Source organism: Miscanthus floridulus, chromosome 12 (assembly GCF_019320115.1).
Source record: "Miscanthus floridulus cultivar M001 chromosome 12, ASM1932011v1, whole genome shotgun sequence".
NCBI lineage: Eukaryota > Viridiplantae > Streptophyta > Magnoliopsida > Poales > Poaceae > Miscanthus > Miscanthus floridulus.
Window position 1 is genome coordinate 46932102 of NC_089591.1, and position 16411 is coordinate 46948512.

The window sequence follows — 16411 nt, forward strand, 5'->3', positions numbered from 1 at the left end:
CCGCCTTGGTTGGATCTCGCGGTCACCCTCAACCAAGGCCCCTGCTGCACGTGGCCTTGGATCCAGTGGGTCAACCTCTTGATCCCTACCCCATGAGACCCCTTCCTCACGCCGCCGCCTCTTCTTGCCGCCGCCTTGGTTCCTTTGGCTAAGGTTTTAAGAGAGAGAGGAGCTCGAGAGAGAGAGAGAGAGATAAGAAATGAGAAAGAGACGAGGAATGACAGACTATGGTTTCGTAGGACTTAAGTGGACACAGGGGCAAAACGGTCATCGTATCCCTCCATTACCGGCCGTCATGCTCTGACCTCACGGAAGTGGCACACGAGACCAGAAAACTTTGCGCGAGGGACTAAGGAGGGGCAGCCAAAATTTCTATGGCAGAGAAGGAATTAGAAACTTTTATAATGGCTTGTAGGGAAAAGTCTCCAAATAAAATGCTTTTCAAGGTGCAAGGAAGCTATCAGATAACATCTTTACACAATCCTATTAAATAAAATATGAAATTATGCCTCAAGGATCTGTAAACTTTTCTGCCTTGTACTTCACAGTTGCTGCTCCTTTGCTTTCTTTCGGGCCAGTGCTCGCGCTCTAGCAGCAGCAAGTGCATCATCACCTCTCTTGTAATGATCATCAGTAACCTTTGCTGGCTGACTGTTTTGTGGGGTCTCTTTAGCATTTGATGGAACATCAGCAGCATTTTTCTCAGCAGATGCAGCAGCTGTTGAATCCCTCGTTCGACTTGCCGAAGGTTCTTCCATACTCTTAGTCCCCTCCGATCCTACACTGGAGTCTCTTCTACGCTTTGGAGAAGGCTCAGCGGCTTCAGCACCAAGACTACTAGTATTTGTATCCTCCGGTTTATTGTCCGACTTTTGAGGGTCAGCACATTTTGTGTTACCATGTGTCCGTGCACCAAAAGCAACATTCCTCTCAAGCCCAAAGTAAAAATCACTCAAATCTTTCTTTTTAGTTACCTAGAAAAGACAGATGGAAAAAAAAAAAATTAGCCAACAGACTATGGCTGCAAAACGGTTATGCAGTTCCTTTTGGTAGGCAATCTGATTTGCAGATGAACATGAGGAAAACCAGCATTTCTGTCACTAATATTGTGAACAGGGAAGGCATGACAGACAAATGACAAATTGTTAAGAGGCATTTACAGTTAGTAGATCATATTTTGGAGAAACAAATTAAATCATTTGCTAGAAATAAATATAGTCCTAAAGTAAGGGATAAGCTAAAAGGCCAGTTTCATGAATGTATACGCATCAGAATGAATTCATAGGCACCAAAATCCCTTCATTCATAGTCTGTTGCCACAAAGGTGGCATGTAGCCACACGTAAAAACAAGCTAATTCAAACTAGAAACTTGATGATATATCATAAAACACAAATCTCAACAGGATGCAGTAGCCATCCAATTTACATGTAATTCAGCGAGGTGAACTAGAACAGGGTTCCATTGGAAATAAGTAAATTTTCCATAGCATATCATATTGAATAAAGTACAGAGGCAAACATGCAGCTTGAAAGAAACATAAAGAAGTAATTCAAATAGGAACTCATGAATACAAAAATGCAGGTACAGAGGATAACAGCAAACAAATGAATAAAACTTACATCTTCTTTTTCTTCTCGAAGCTGCCTCATTCTCTCTTCTTCAAGCCACTTTTGCTGCTCCTCGAGTTTCTTCCTGTAGGCAGATGTTACAAATTTATCCTTGTCCCCAAAGAGGTGGTCCTCCTTGCTTCTCTCTTTCTGAAGCTTCCTCTCGTATATTATATCCTGTTCACGTTTGCGTAGCTCTGCTTTTTCCTTAAGTTGGGCAATATACTTTGACTGTTCAAAGGAGATGCATTGTATTAAAAAATAAAATATCAAACAAAAATATAACTCAGAACTGGTGGCACAAGTCAGAAAGAACAAGGAAAATATCATGTTACCATATGAAATGTTGAACCAAGAACCACTTTGGAAAAGCTTCCACTCAAATACAGGTCAGTAATCAGTTGCAACCAATATAGCATGCAGGATTCCAAAAAGCGCTATTAAGTGTGCGCTAAAGCGCCCTGAAGCGCTACGCGGAGGGTCACCAGTCACCACGTCGCTTTGGGCCATAAGCGCTCCCTAAGCGGCGCGGGCGCGCGCGGAAGCCGCTTAGGCAGAGAAAAGTGCCGCGGAAGCACGCTCCGCGGCCACTCAGAGAGCCAGCAACCAGGCAGGACCGCGGGAGGCAGCGCGGGAAAGGCAGTGCGGGAGATGGATTGCGCACACAAACGACCCTGTGAAAGACCGCGCAGAAGTTCGATTTGGTCGCGTGGGAACTCAATTCGGAAGCACGGGAGAGGAGGGGATAAAAGCAGAAGAAAGCGGAGGACGGAGTTGAAGACCCGCGCCGCTGCCGGAGGAGGTCGAGCTCGTCGGTCTCTTCCCCAAGTCCGGCACCCGCATCCTCGTTTTCTTGCTGCACACCCGCATTCATCCCCGAGGCCTGAGCTAATCCATCTCCTGCATCTTGTGGTGGCCGCCCCCATCTCCTGTGCCTGTCCTCTCGATTCTCTTCCCCATGTTCGGCAAGGTGAGATCCTCTGCTTGACTTCTTCACTGTCTGCTCCTCTCTCCTCTGCTTCTCCACTCTGGTTCTCCCTTCCCTTCTCCTTTCTCCCTCCTTGTCCTAATGTGTGCTACACTGCTACTGCTATGCTAGGTGCCATATAGGTGTGCGCATGTGCAGTCTTGGATTGCTAGATTAGTTTATGCCTAATTCCTTCCCTACGGCTGCATGTTATATTCTTCTTGTGTTGTACATAAGTACAGATTGTTAGGTTGCTTGTTAGTCTATGCCTAATTCCTTTGCTTCTTGTCCTTGTATAGATTACTAGAATACTAATTACGTAATTATTATAGGATGGAGGTTGCTGGGACACAAGCAGAAGCAGAACCCCAGTCAGCAACAGAGGAAAGTTTGCCTCTTAAGAGGAAGTCAGGTGATGTAGGATGGGAATATGGGTATCTATGTGATCCTACCAATCTTAACAAGGTGAAGTGCAAGTTGTGTAAACATGAGTGTAAGGGGGGATTTTTCATCTCAAGCAACACATAGCAGGTGTTGGGAAATCTGTGGCTGAATGCTACAAGAGCACAGAAGATAAACCAAAGTGTAAGAAAGCACTAGATGCAGCATCAAATAAGAGGAAAGAAAAGGCTATTTGTGAGCTCAATCTTAGAGAAGACATAGGCTAACTACAGCCCGCCTAAACTCTCGTCTTCATACAATTCAATTCCAAACTCATGAGCAAGAGACAACAGACCAAGTCAAAGAAGATTAGTGATATTCTCTTATCCAATGATGTGATGCAAGCTCAAGGTTTCATGTCTGATGGCAGAGATGAGTTTGCAACAGTTGTCTATCAGGATGATGAAGAAGAAGAAATGCCTGGTACAGGGATACATTGGACTGTTATTGGAGAAGCAATGGGAGCAAGTGAAGAACTTGAGCTGCAGTTCAAGAATAAGAAAGCTCTATGCAGAAGAGGAATTTGATTATGAAGAAGAGGAATTTGACAATGAGGATGACATGGATGAGTCAGCTGGAATGATGGCATCTTTTGTTATGTTTATCTATGCAACGGGAAATCTGCATTGCCATCATTGATGTTTTATCAATTTATCATTTGTTTTGTACTGCCATGAGCTCATGAGTGGGCTGTAATGATGTATCTTTTAATTTGGAACTAAGTAGGACCTTAAACTATGGTTTATGAACTTCATATGGAATGTTATGTTCTTATGAACTAAGTAGTAGTGTAGTACTGTTACTTCATTGTTCTTGCCATTGCCATTCACCTTTTATCAATCATGAGGTATGTTTTATGAACCTAATCGATGTTAAAGCTTGTGTAAAATTCAAAAATCAGGTATCTATAGGACATGCTAATTTTCGAACACCCGCATCAATAAACATCCAAAAAAGCAAACAGCCTTTTGCCAAAAAAAATGGAATTAGATCATCACAAATAGGGAGATTTTCAGGTAGCTCTACAATCCCTATTTAGCCCTCAATTAAAAATTCATCTCAGAAACAAGGAAACTCTCAAGCTAAGCACCAAGGCAAACCTCCTCCATAACAGCGACGTCTTATGCTCCTTTTCCTTCCCAACAAACAAGTAAAACACCACAAGCTCCACTTCAAATGTAAAATTTAGATTTCATGGATCAAACACTAAGATTCAGGATGCAAGACTAAGGCATTGTTTAGTTCCTCCCCCTAAAGTTTACTCCCTATCCCATTGAATGTTTAGACACATGCATGGAGTATTAAATATAGACTAAAAAATAACTAATTGCACAGTTTGTGACTAATTTGCGGGATGAATCTTTTAAGGCTAATTAGTCCATAATTTGACAATATGGTGCTACAGTAACACATGTGCTAATGACGGATTAATTAAACTTAATAAATTCGTCTCGCAGGTTGCCGACGGATTCTGTAATTTGTTTTTTTATTATTTATTAGCATCTGAACAGCACATGCGACACCCCATGTGACACTCCGGAACTTTACACCGTCGAAGCAACTAGTCTTCTTCATTAAAAAGCACTCGTAACTATCTAGTAACTATACTCTGTCACATATCGCAGTGACGCAGTGAGCATAAACGAAGCAAATAAACAGCTCTCAAAGGCAGGATGGAGGAATTACCTCGCGGACGACCTTATCCTGCATCTTAGGGCGGGCTTCCTTCTCTTTCATTTCGTCGTACAGCTCGTCGTAGGCGTACACCGAGGGATCCTCCTCCAAGGCCTTCTTCTGTTGCTCCTCTACCTGTGAGCGCGCAACAACACCATCCGGACAAAGGGGGAAGACAGAAAAAAAAATTATCTAATGTGTTGGCATGAAATCGGTGGAGAAGCGTACGCGCGAGCCGGTGGGTGGAGCAGGTTACCTTCTGGAGGGCGCGCTTCTTGGCCGCCTGGCGGAGGATTTCTTTCTCCACGTCGTCGTCGTCATCGTCGGCGAACGCCGCCAGGGGCCGCGCCGGAGGCGGCGGCGCGCGTGACGACGAGGACGATGGCGGCTTCGTGCGGATCTGCAGTCCGTACCTCTGCATCGCGGCGGCGACCTGCCGATCTGATCGGTTCCGAGACGGGACAAACCCTAGGCAAACCGGGGCGGGTTAGGCCCCGTTTGGTAGCGATTCTGGAACCGCTTCACGCGCAGCTTCGCGCGTCTCCGCCTACCAAACGGGTCGAGGGGCGGGCACCGGAGCTCGGAGGCAGGGGCGCGGATGGCGGCGTCGGGGCTCGGGGGCGGGCGCTGGAGCTCGTGAGCGGGGCGCAGGTGGCGGCGTCGGGGCTCGGGGGCGGGCTCCGTCAGCGACCAGGCCTCCCCTGCTTCGTCTGCTGCGACCAGGCCCAGGAGAGCCAGACGTCCCAAGAGCCGCATTACAGGCCCACAGTGATCGACTGATTATCTTTTACTTTAGAATTATATTCTAGTAAGAAAAATCTAGAGTTATAAATGCACTAGCGGTAATCAAATTTGTAAGGGTGTATCACATAGGTCTACCACAATTTTGAAAATATATTTTTAGGTCTTCAAAATGGTTAAGTAGTGCACGCAGGTTCATGCTAATTATGTGGGCATCTCTTACTGATATAGCATGCTAGCGGGGCAATGTATTTTTACATTTAACCATTCAATTTTTTCCCTTGAAAAAATATACCATAGGTGGTGGTGTTGCAACTCTAGACGTGACCTTCTGTAGCAGCAGGGAAAGGAGCGGCAGGAAAGAGAGGAATGAGAAGGAAGGGCCTATTTTCATAGGGAAAAATAAAAGTGAAGGTCAAAATTAAATATGTGCATGCCACGCTGGCACACCACATCAGCAGGATTGCCCGTGTGGCTAGCATAACTCTTTACTTTATATATAAAAAGTACTTAGGAAAATAGAGAAGACATGTAAAATCTAAACAAAAAAAAAAATCAGATTCGAACTTGCGCGGGTGTTGTCCTTGTCTCTCTCTTTGTTCTTCTTCCTCAAGCTTGCTCTCCTCACAATTGGTATCAGTTTCTCTTTTCATTTCAGGATTCCACTTCTTCCCACGACTATTTCACTCAATTCCAAGCGACACGTAACACGATGGATCTCAATTTGAAGCTCATCCTCGACGCTCGCCGCTTAGACGATTCCAAGCAGCACGTGGCGCGATGGATCCCAAGTTTGAAGCTCATCCTCGACGCTCACCGCTTCGACGACCATGACGCCAAGTGGGAGCGCCGATTTGCTGACATTGAGTCTACGTGCCTCATCCGTGACACACTCATCGACAAGCGCATCACCGAACTCGAGTCTTCCCGCGTCGATTTTGCCTCACCACCACCATCAAGAAGCGCCTGACGGATCTTGAACCGCTCAGCGTGGAACACATCAACGCAGAGCGTGACGATCGCGTCACTGTGCTGGAAGCCACCGTCACCAACTTGGGTACCTGGCGTCCCGATACGGAGGCCATCGTCGATGACCTCAAGCCAAGGTGTCTCACCCCACGAATCATTGGGACCGCACGCTGCTCGATGCCTCCGTAGACAGATCCATATTTTAAAACACTCCGTAGACAGATCCATATTTTAAAACACTCCGTAGACAGATCCATATTTTAACTTTAAATGACCTAGTGCACAAAAGAACAGACACCATCAACCATTAAAGCCAGGCAACATCACCACTTTTAAGGCCGCGTTTAGTTCGCTGCCTGATTCGGCGCCGCCGGAAAAACGGACACTGTAGTTACACTGTAGCGTTTTGTTTTTATTTGGTAATAATTGTCTAATCGTTGACTAATTAGGCTTAAAACGTTCGTCTCGCAAAGTACAACCAAACTATGCAATTAGTTTTTAATTTCGTCAACATTTAGTACTCCATGCATGTACCACAAGTTTGATGTGACGAGAAATCTTCTTTTTGCATAGTGCCAAATTCTGGAATTGGGGGAAACTAAACATGGCCTAAGATTTGAAACAGTATGCACCTTTGATGCTGTACAGCATTTCATCCCTAACACGACAGAACCCCCGGGTCATCTGGTGGAACATGACAGCAAAGCACACACCAGGCGCCAAAACAACTCCACACGTCACATCCCATTTAGTCAGAGCCACCAAAATGGGAAGTCACTTTTACACTCTAGGTAACCTTTCTACTGCCGCGAACCCACGATTGCGGCAGTCAAAACACGGGGTCTCATAATCTAGTAACTAAATTCACATTTATTTAGCAAACCAGGTAGTCTGATAAGTGATAACTCTTATATCTCTTTGTAAATATGCTGCACCTCTAACCTGTAAACAGCAATCAGAACCAGACCTCTTCTTTCTCTAGAGATATTTACATCCATCTCTGACGAATTGCTGAGGGTGTGTGTAGCCTCCAGGGGTCTTGGAAATATGTGACCACTGTCACGAGGTAGTGAGGTACTGATGCCAACCTAATCTCCATCCATTGCTCCAGAAATATCAACTTTGGGCCCAAATCAAATCTTACCCAAAGTTGTCGAGAGCTACCTACATGCCGGGTTATGTTACTTCACTATTTCTGTGAATCAAATCAGCAAGCTCTCTTTTCAGCTATAGCTGAGACTTCGATTGACAAATCTGAGATTGCACGTCATGGCAGCATTTGACCGTTGGACATTTTGTTAACATACTTCACAGATCAACAGCAGACAAAGAAGAATGCGCTGCAGAATCCAAGACTTCTCCACGCTTGCAATACCTGTTTTGATGGGAGTATCTGCAAAAGAGTTAGCCAGAGTTAGCGGGAAAATGGTGTACAGATTCCAGATATTTCAAGACCACTCATGGAAATAACACATTCATTAACAATGTTGAAAGAATGGGTAAATTCTTCCATGAAGTTTCACCACAGGTTCACTTTCTTCCCTAAGGGCTACTTTGGAAGTGAAGGGAACCTAACCCAGGGAAGGAAAGCACCTGGGACAGATTTTGATCGCAATGCATTTCCCTGGGCAGACCTACCCACCAGGGTTTCAATTCCCTGTCGTTGCTTGGGAAGGAGGCAGAAATCACATGTATCAAAGATGATCTAAAAAATCAGAAAAACTGCCGCCTCTCTTCTTGCTTTTGAATAGGCAATATCACCAATGCAAAGCGCAAAAATGGTCTCAAAAATTAAAAATTCGAGAAGAAATAATTTAGATGTCTGCCGCCTCTCTTCTTACTCCTGAACAGGCAATCTGACAGATGCAAAGTAGAGCAAGATGGTCAATGATGCAAGGCAGTGGCCAACCAGGCCAGCATTGCCCAGCCAGGGGCGGGAACTGCCACTACGGTCGGGGATGCGGCGATGGAGATCGTCTGCCGGGCACGTGGGTGCCAATAAGGGTGCCCGGGCCGGCGGTGGCAGGGAGGCGGAGGCGTTGGATGGCAGCAAGGCCGTCTCGAGCGGATGTCGTGCCCATGTGCGTCAGTGGTGGGCGAGCCTAATTCGGCGGCGCTTCTCTCCCTCATTCACTACCAGCGGGGCGGCCGGCGATGGATCGAGCAGCAGTGGACGAGCGAGCTGTGGCTGGGCAGGTGTGGTGGAGCGCAGCCGCGCAGGGCAGCGAGCTGCAGAAGCGCGTGCTGGCGAGCTGCGAGTCAACTGCCGCGTCCAAACGGTGCGCCCGTTGGAGGCGGAGTCGTGGCTCGTGGGAACAGGTGGCGGGGAAGCGCTCCTGGCCTATTGTCTCGTGGATTTGTCCCCCGTGGAAAACGCAGGGAAGGGGGCTGAGATCCCGTGTCTCGCGAGCTTCCAAACGTCGCGCAAAATTGGCGCGGGAGAGATCGCCCCGCGGGTTCCTCACCCCGGGAAATCGCCGGGAACCCGGCGGGGATCTCGGCTTCCAAAGTAGCCCTAAGGTTCTAAATGGTTCAGCCAAGTCCCGCAAAATTGTCTTTGGCTCAATCAGGTCACCTAGCTAATGTGGAGCACCAAGTGTGCACCTAGTCAGCAGTGAGTGGCCTAGGTGTCAATATGTGTGAAATCTCTCATTAGCCCCATATCAGGGAATAATGCAGTCTAAAAGAATAGATTTAAACTGGTAATCTGGTACGCTGCCAGGAGCAAGAGCAATTTAGCGAGTTGTGTCATCTAACAAGAACAAAATCTATATAAATAATGTCACCTAGTTACCACATATCAGAGGATAAAGTGGAAAGTAAATATTAGATTAAAACTGGTAGAATGCATGGAACAAGAGCAACTTTGTAAGTCATATGATCTAACAGGAATCATTTTACTATGTGGTAGCATGTATGCAGAGACCATCCTAACATCATGCTAATGGGTGCACACATGTGCCATTCCATGTTAGCCTGGGGACTATATTGAGCCAACAATGAAACTGGCAGCCAATGGACCTTTGAGAAGGGACTTCAGGGATGGATTTGGCTATTCCACCAGCAATGTTCCACAAAAAAATATAAGCAGAATGTACAACTGATGGCGCTGGCAAGGATCATTGTAGTGTTATAGCTATCCAAAGAAGGGCTTGACGACAATGAATAAACTAGAGTAGCACAGCATACCGTCAATCAATGAACAAACTCACGAGCCTGAACTTGACTTCTGAACCCATACTTGTCTCTGCACATGGCATTCATGGTATTAAATTTGGATGAAAAATTTTGAACATAAATCAAAGATCCCTGAAATCAGCGATGGTACAAGAAATAAAATTATACTCGACCAACCTAGGATGAACTAAGTGGCTTTTTAATTAATAAATATGAACCCAAATTCTCCTCAATGAGGATTTGAACTTGGGTGGTCTGAGTACGCCCTTGACCAACTGGTAGGAAAATAAGAAATTACAAAATAATCGCACCTCATGAGCACCATAGCTAGCAGAGCCCCTCTTTGAATTCTTTCCATCAGGCACGCTAGCAGATATTTCGGTTTCCTTTGGAGCACGTGGGGGACCACGACGGTTGGCATGCCTATGTCCTGGATTAAAAACTGCGTCATGAAACTGATCTAGAAAAGGTACACATTTTATTTTTGCATACAAACCATTTTCAACAGGAACACCACGGCTGCCACCATGACCCCTTGTGTCTGTCTTTCTGTCTCCATGACCTGCATTAAGTTCAAGTTAAGAGACTCCAGGCATCGCGAACGGGGAAATCATTTCAGCAAATTACATACCATCTGCTAGTTGCGAGACATTATCTCCAGAATGTGACTGCATTTGAGGGAAATCTGATGACGAGGCATGTGAACCACCCCCAGATGTAGATTTGTCATAGCGGCGAGGTGCCCATACACCACGATCGGGTCTATCTCTGTTTCTGGCATGCCTTTCAACCTTCTCACCAATTGGAGCAGATCCGTGGAGATGACTAGTGTTCTCATCAAAATGGCTTCTCTCAGCATTTTCAACTACCTGATCTTTCACAATGGTACGAGGGTTGAGAGCCCGTGGTAGCCGCTTATCCTTCTCAGTATTAAACATGTGACCTTCCTGCTCATGTTGAGATGGATTTGAACTGCGGACTTCCTTGTTTGAAAGTATAGTTTTAATAATTCTTCCACTGGCTTCAGGTCGCTGGTCTAGTCTAGAACTCGATGGTGGTACATTCTTCACAGGGGTTGATGACTGCTGAGTTGCTCCATCAGGTGTCTGTGGCAAAAATTGATCAAACATAGGTCCATAATAATAAAACTGCAAAAATATCAACTTACGTTAGAATCAACCCTTCCTCTTCCTTTCAAAATGACAATTTTGTCCCTTTTAGCCTCAGCAGCCTGACCAGATCCAGATGTTCCCCCATTTGTGGCATCTACAAAACAAAAAGAAGATTATTATAACATAGAAAAACGCACCACTCAGAGAATGTGTAATAAGCTGAAAAATTGGACGAGCAGCCATAAACATGACAGAGACGAGAGCAAATTAGCTTCCCTTTCTCGAAAAGAAACAGACCATGTTCAGGAAAAATAAATTGTATGAAAAGAGAACACATCCTTATCTAGAATTAGAGAAGTAGCATAACATTAGGAAACGTAAATGATGTCACCTAATACAAATGGCAGTTATCATTCCCATAATTGGACTGAATCGGTAGTACCAAAAGTGTAACCTCTTTACATAGTATACTGCAACACGCCAGCAACCCAATCAAAAAGCAAAAATCCTCCATGTGGCATGTTAAAGGATGATTTTAGCGGTTGCACTGGCTCTTAACAAACACTACCTATTTCTGCTAATTTTAGAAATATGTTAACTTCTGAAGCATTTTTTCCTCCAAATGGTAAAGGCTCACATATATAGAAAATTTCACCATGCAGCAACGCAAAGCAACATCAATAATGCCCTTAATCAGTGCTGCTAAACTCGGAATTTGAGGTACCATTCCCATATATCGTGCCTTGGGTGAAATTGCAATACAAGGGATCACAGACAGTCAGGCTGGACAAAAAACTCGTTGAGCTGGCTTGGTTGCTCGTGTAAAAAATGCTCCGATTGAACTCATTTTTCTTTTATTAAAAATAAAATAAAATTGTGTTGATTTTGAGTGACGTTCGACTTTGGCTCAGCTTGTTAAGCTCGGTCTGAAGTTGGGTCTCCAAAAATTCAGGAGAACATGGTAAATAAGATTATGACAATATTGAAGAAAGCTAAAAAAACTGCAGTTGGCTCATTATCCACCCTCAACAGACAGCGTGCAATAGTCCATACATCACTAGATACAACATTTAGCAGCACTATAGGCAATGTTAGGTACTAGCAAAAAAAATCCTCAATAATACCTGGTAACATTAGACATACTGGGAGAGATAGTTAAAAAAGCAAAAGTATTACAATTAGCAATTTCTTGATTTGGTACAAGCATACCACCTGAATTTCCAGCAGCAGTTTTTTCCCTCTGTGTATGCTCCTCTCTCTTTGGCACCATGATATAGGTTGGTTTCTCCTTAGTACTGTCTCGTACAACATACTGCTCGAGAAAATAGAAAAAGGCAGAAAGATTATGAACCTCAGGTCAAAATTTATTTCACAGAACAAAAGGAGGGTAGCATTTGTTGTTTAGTCTCAACAGCTAGTCATTATCAGAACAACAAACTATGGAACTTTAAGCTTCTAGCAGATCAGTGGGTCTTGTTACAAAATAACAACACAAATAGTTCAAATTTCAAATTAACTAAAGGTTTGGTGGTGCCTCAATTGAATATCATGGAAACATACATGCATAGGACTATAGGAGTTGAATTAAAAATAACTATGCAACTATCACCTAAAAGGAAACAATTTTAGTGAGTTCATTTAAAGTATATAATTATATAAGGAGCACATTATGCACAGACAATAGAGATATAGAAATAAGAGCAATTGTGCTATTTTTCATAAATACAGTAAACCGTAAGCATAGTACATCAGGGACCATCTGATGAATGAGGAAAAACATAATGATGAGTTAGTACCATACGGAACGAATCTTACTGAACAAAGGAATATTGCCAACATAGGCACCCATGTGAAGGTACACCCGTTATGTCAAAGAAATTATAAACTGAGAATAGAAAGTTTTATCAGAAAAAATCAGAAAGTTCCAAATAAAGCATGCTACCGTGGAGGATCTGCGCTTCTCAGAAGACCTTTTAGGACTGGAACTGCTAGTTACGACACCTGCAACTTTTCTGCTAAGTCTACTTCCAGGTCTCTGCAATTTAAGAAAACAGTAGCAAGTTAACAGTTGATAAAGAATAGCCCTATGATATCGGTTAAGGAATAAATGTACCTGAGCCATATTCTTAGCTGCCCTTTGCTGGCGGACATACATCATAAGAGGTGTCACAACAGGTGCCTCCTTTCCAGCAGCTGACAAAAATAACCAAATGTGACAACCCCATTTTATGGTTGGCATATTTGGAAAGACATCGATATAGCAATACTTCCTCCATTCCAAATTATAAGACATTTTGGCTTTTCTAGATACATTGTTTTTAGTGTGTATCTAGACATAGTGTATATCTAAGTGCATAGCAAAAGCTATGTATCTAGCAAAGCCAAAATGTCTTATAATTTGGAATGGAGGGAGTACTATTATGAATAGAAAGTAATGATGGCATATTCTACCTGCCCTTTCAGCTTCTTTCCGTTCAAGCTGAATTTCAGCACTAGGCAGATGCTCAGTAGGCTTTGAAATAAGCTCAAGAAACTCCAAGTACTCTGGATCTAGTAATTCCAAAACAACAAAATCCAAGTTTAGGAAAATGGTAATATGATAGAACGATACAATTGGGCAAAGAATTAGGTAAAGTGATTGCCTAAGACCTTTCATAATAGTTCCTTCACGGCCATCCTTCTTGATATTTGACTTGGGAACCTGTTGTGATGGTGCATATTCCACGAAAGCTTTAAATTGAGCACCTGACAGAACCATACGCAACATCCATGAGACCCAATTTACACAGCAGAGCATAAATGACACCCCCCGCCCCCCCCCAAAAAAAACTACAAACATGTGGTCTAGAGTTGCCAAAAAAACACCAAATTTAATACACTATAAGTAGTTTATTTCTTTTTCAGCATAACAATATAACACACTGTACAAGAAATATTATCAAGCCAACATATGCTGCTCTTGCTTCCAGCCACCACCTTTAGCACTGACCTAAGTTGGATCAACAAGCACAATAACGTCAAGGACAAGATTAATGTCAGTATGTCATCGTTCATGTGCTAGCAATGCTGCAACCTTATGTAAGTACATCCAATTCAATTTCAAAATTTCCTTCATATCGAATTTTCACTAGTGTGTTTCTCTTGGATCTCTTCTTCCACACTCACCAAGGGAAAACAGAATCCTATACACCAACAGGTCAAATAGACAGTGTTCTAGAAAGCTAACTAGAACTAGACCCAATCAATAGGAAGCTAACTATAACTAGACCCAATCATATACAACTTTCAGTTTAATGGCTATGTAAATGATCAAGCATCAAGATTTAACATCAATTTGTGTTTGTGACGCCACATAGAAGATGATAAGGCATGCACCCATGATAAACTTAGATCGCAGGAGTTGTGAACAATGAAATGGGTATGTCACTAAGGACAAATAGTTTTTGCTATTAAAAAAACTGAATAGTCAGTGCTTGTAACTGATGGAGTTGGCACAATATGATCAAATTAAAATGAATATAAGGTGCACATCCTGAATATAGATTATCATGGACAAAATTCAACAAGATGAAGAAAATACCCTTTTCATTCACAAATACGTGCCCACTGAAGACCTCAGCAAACTCAACAACATCCTCTGGGCGCTTGAAATTAAGGTAAAGTCGAGAATACCTATGATTCTTTTGGCTGGATAAAAAGGGACAAAGAAGAATGTCACCATCATTTAGCTTCAAAATTAAGCAATATACTAACATGCTCAAGCAAAGAAGCAAATTGCTATATACGAAGTAAACAGTCCCCAACCAAGATCAGGAAGAAAAAAATATTGAGCATGTGGGACGTGTCACTGACAGAAAACTTGACTGTAACTTATTGTTAATAAATAAAAGGAAATATATTGCATAACACATTATGAAAACAGGGAGATGGAAGTGCCAAAACAGATCAATATAAGCATTAAGCAATTGGATAGGCAAATCAGTAAAAAACATGAATCGCTCAAGAAGAAATTCCTACCAAATTCTTCTAATGTAGATACAAGTCCCTGTAACATTAAACTAATATATAAAACAGCCAGAGGAAATCACTAACCAGTAATCAATTACTGCAAAGCAAAGAAAGTTGAATATGAAAAGGTAGTTCTAAACTTCAGTTGGATTTAATTCTTCTCAGCAACTTTCTCTATATAATGAGTCCAGAAGCAACAAAGATAGAATGCAAAAAAGAATCTGCCCTAACCAATGTTTTTAGCCCTTTTAAACTCTATCAAAAGCACAAGTAGGTCAGATAAAGATTGTGCGATGCAATCAACAGAGAGAACAGCTAAGAAGGCAACTTAGTTCTAAATTCTGACTAACACTTCAGTAGCAATCAATGCTGAGGCAAATAAAGTTAAACTTTGAACAGACCTTAACTATAATTCAGATACCTCAGAAACTCTCCCAGGCCATTGCAAGCCAGAGAAAATAATTAGGTCACCACAATCAGAGAAAAGTAAATTTCGACAACTCAGTAACTAATGTCACGGCCCTACCTCCATAATACACTGATGAGCAGGCTAATTGCTTGCGAGAAGAGTACACTAGAACTAGCAAACGGAACGTAATCAGAGACATCGCAATAATAGCCTCCTACCATGGTTCATAGGCTAAACAGGATAGTACCACAAGTCCTAATTACGGACCTCGTCCCACCCACAGCAACGCCACAAGCACTGGAAACGAAGAGAGCGCGGACCTGGCATTGCCCGGGCGGAAGCACGCCCAGTCGTACCGCCCAGCGAAGCGCGCGTCGACCTGGTCCACGACGGCCTGCTGCGCGATCGCAGGCGGCAGCCGCCGGAGCACCACCTTCGTGCGGTGCGCCGGGTCCTTCATGGGCGCTCGCGCCGCCGACGCCACCTCGAATCCCACTCGCGTCGCGAATCGCCGCGAACACCCCCACCGCGACACCGTCTCAAACCCTAGGGCCGGGTCACATCGAGGCGAGGCGGAGCAGACGCCAGCGAGATCTGGGGGACGAAGGGGGAGGACGGGGGAGGTGGCTAGGGTTTGGAGCCGGGTGGGGATTTGTCTCGCTCCTGCTTCCCTTCCCCTCACCGTCGCGTCGTCGCGTGCAACTTTTTTTCTTCTTCCGCTTTGTAGTTTGGTCGCTCGAATAGGTCGTGGGGTTTGGGTCTGGGGATGAGAAATTGGGAACTGTCGCAGACTGGGGGAAGAGGGGTAGACGAGAAAGCCAAAAGGTAGGACAGGTCGCTTATTTTAGAAGTTTAATAATCAGGTTTATAGAAAATATTAATATTATTAATATCTTTAAATTCAAATAAATTTATTATATAAATAGATTCAATAATCTATCTAATGACACTAATTATTGTACTATAAATATTAATAATTTCTTGTATAGATTTGGTCAAAATTAACAGTGTTTGACTCCGGAAAAAAGCGAGAATGACACTTATTTAGAATGGAGAGTAGTATTGGAAAAGCAAAAGAATTAAAAGCATACGGTAGAAAATATACTGAAAAGCGGAAGAAACTGGAATGGAAGCGGAAAAATCGGAAATTCAGAAATCCTCTGTTTTTATCTAATATTACTTTATTAATAAAGATGTCTTCGTGTTTCAAGAGGCGTATAACTTGTTGCGTGATCATATGAAACTATCCACACCAATTATGATAAGGTAGCTATATCTTTTTATTTTTTGTTAAATTAAATTGG

The 16411-nt window shown here is 43.3% G+C and overlaps 2 protein-coding genes across 4 annotated transcripts; both read right to left on the minus strand.

Annotated features, from left to right (window-relative positions):
* Positions 1 to 424: 424 nt before the first annotated feature.
* Positions 425 to 5421, minus strand: LOC136496609 (uncharacterized). Its single transcript, XM_066492332.1, has 4 exons — positions 4948 to 5421; positions 4704 to 4826; positions 1622 to 1840; positions 425 to 974 (listed from the first exon to the last, which is right to left on the minus strand). The coding sequence occupies exons 1-4, from the start codon at positions 5110 to 5112 to the stop codon at positions 543 to 545; spliced, it is 939 nt and encodes a 312-aa protein (XP_066348429.1). The 5' UTR covers positions 5113 to 5421; the 3' UTR covers positions 425 to 542.
* A 1827-nt stretch (positions 5422 to 7248) lies between these two features.
* On the minus strand, positions 7249 to 15887 carry LOC136496607 (regulator of nonsense transcripts UPF3-like). 3 transcript variants are annotated; one of them, XM_066492330.1, is made up of 13 exons: positions 15428 to 15887; positions 14271 to 14377; positions 13340 to 13435; positions 13142 to 13240; positions 12804 to 12883; positions 12633 to 12725; positions 11900 to 12002; positions 10747 to 10844; positions 10210 to 10684; positions 10075 to 10140; positions 9890 to 10008; positions 9591 to 9648; positions 7249 to 7794 (listed from the first exon to the last, which is right to left on the minus strand). In XM_066492330.1, exons 1-12 carry the CDS (start codon positions 15565 to 15567, stop codon positions 9610 to 9612), a joined length of 1515 nt encoding a protein of 504 aa, XP_066348427.1. In that variant the 5' UTR covers positions 15568 to 15887; the 3' UTR covers positions 7249 to 7794; positions 9591 to 9609. The 3 variants fall into 3 exon arrangements, with proteins under 3 accessions (XP_066348427.1, XP_066348426.1, XP_066348425.1); XM_066492329.1 differs by having other exon boundaries at positions 11903 to 12002; positions 15428 to 15718; XM_066492328.1 differs by having other exon boundaries at positions 7249 to 7776; positions 15428 to 15718.
* Positions 15888 to 16411: the final 524 nt, after the last annotated feature.

What these genes read in the sequence shown, in the direction of transcription:
- LOC136496609 (XM_066492332.1), bottom strand. Translation starts at nt 5,112, where the DNA reads ATGCAGAGGTACGGACTGCAGATCCGCACGAAGCCGCCATCGTCCTCG. An exon ending in AGAAGCGCGCCCTCCAGAAG is followed by an intron (nt 4,827 to 4,947) that starts GTAACCTGCTCC and finishes GCGCGCTCACAG; the next exon opens with GTAGAGGAGCAACAGAAGAA. An exon ending in TTCGAGAAGAAAAAGAAGAT is followed by an intron (nt 975 to 1,621) that starts GTAAGTTTTATT and finishes TGTCTTTTCTAG; the next exon opens with GTAACTAAAAAGAAAGATTT.
- LOC136496607 (XM_066492330.1), bottom strand. Translation starts at nt 15,567, where the DNA reads ATGAAGGACCCGGCGCACCGCACGAAGGTGGTGCTCCGGCGGCTGCCG. An exon ending in AGAAGCGCAGATCCTCCACG is followed by an intron (nt 12,003 to 12,632) that starts GTAGCATGCTTT and finishes TTTCTCGAGCAG; the next exon opens with TATGTTGTACGAGACAGTAC. An exon ending in TGTCTCGCAACTAGCAGATG is followed by an intron (nt 10,141 to 10,209) that starts GTATGTAATTTG and finishes AACTTAATGCAG; the next exon opens with GTCATGGAGACAGAAAGACA.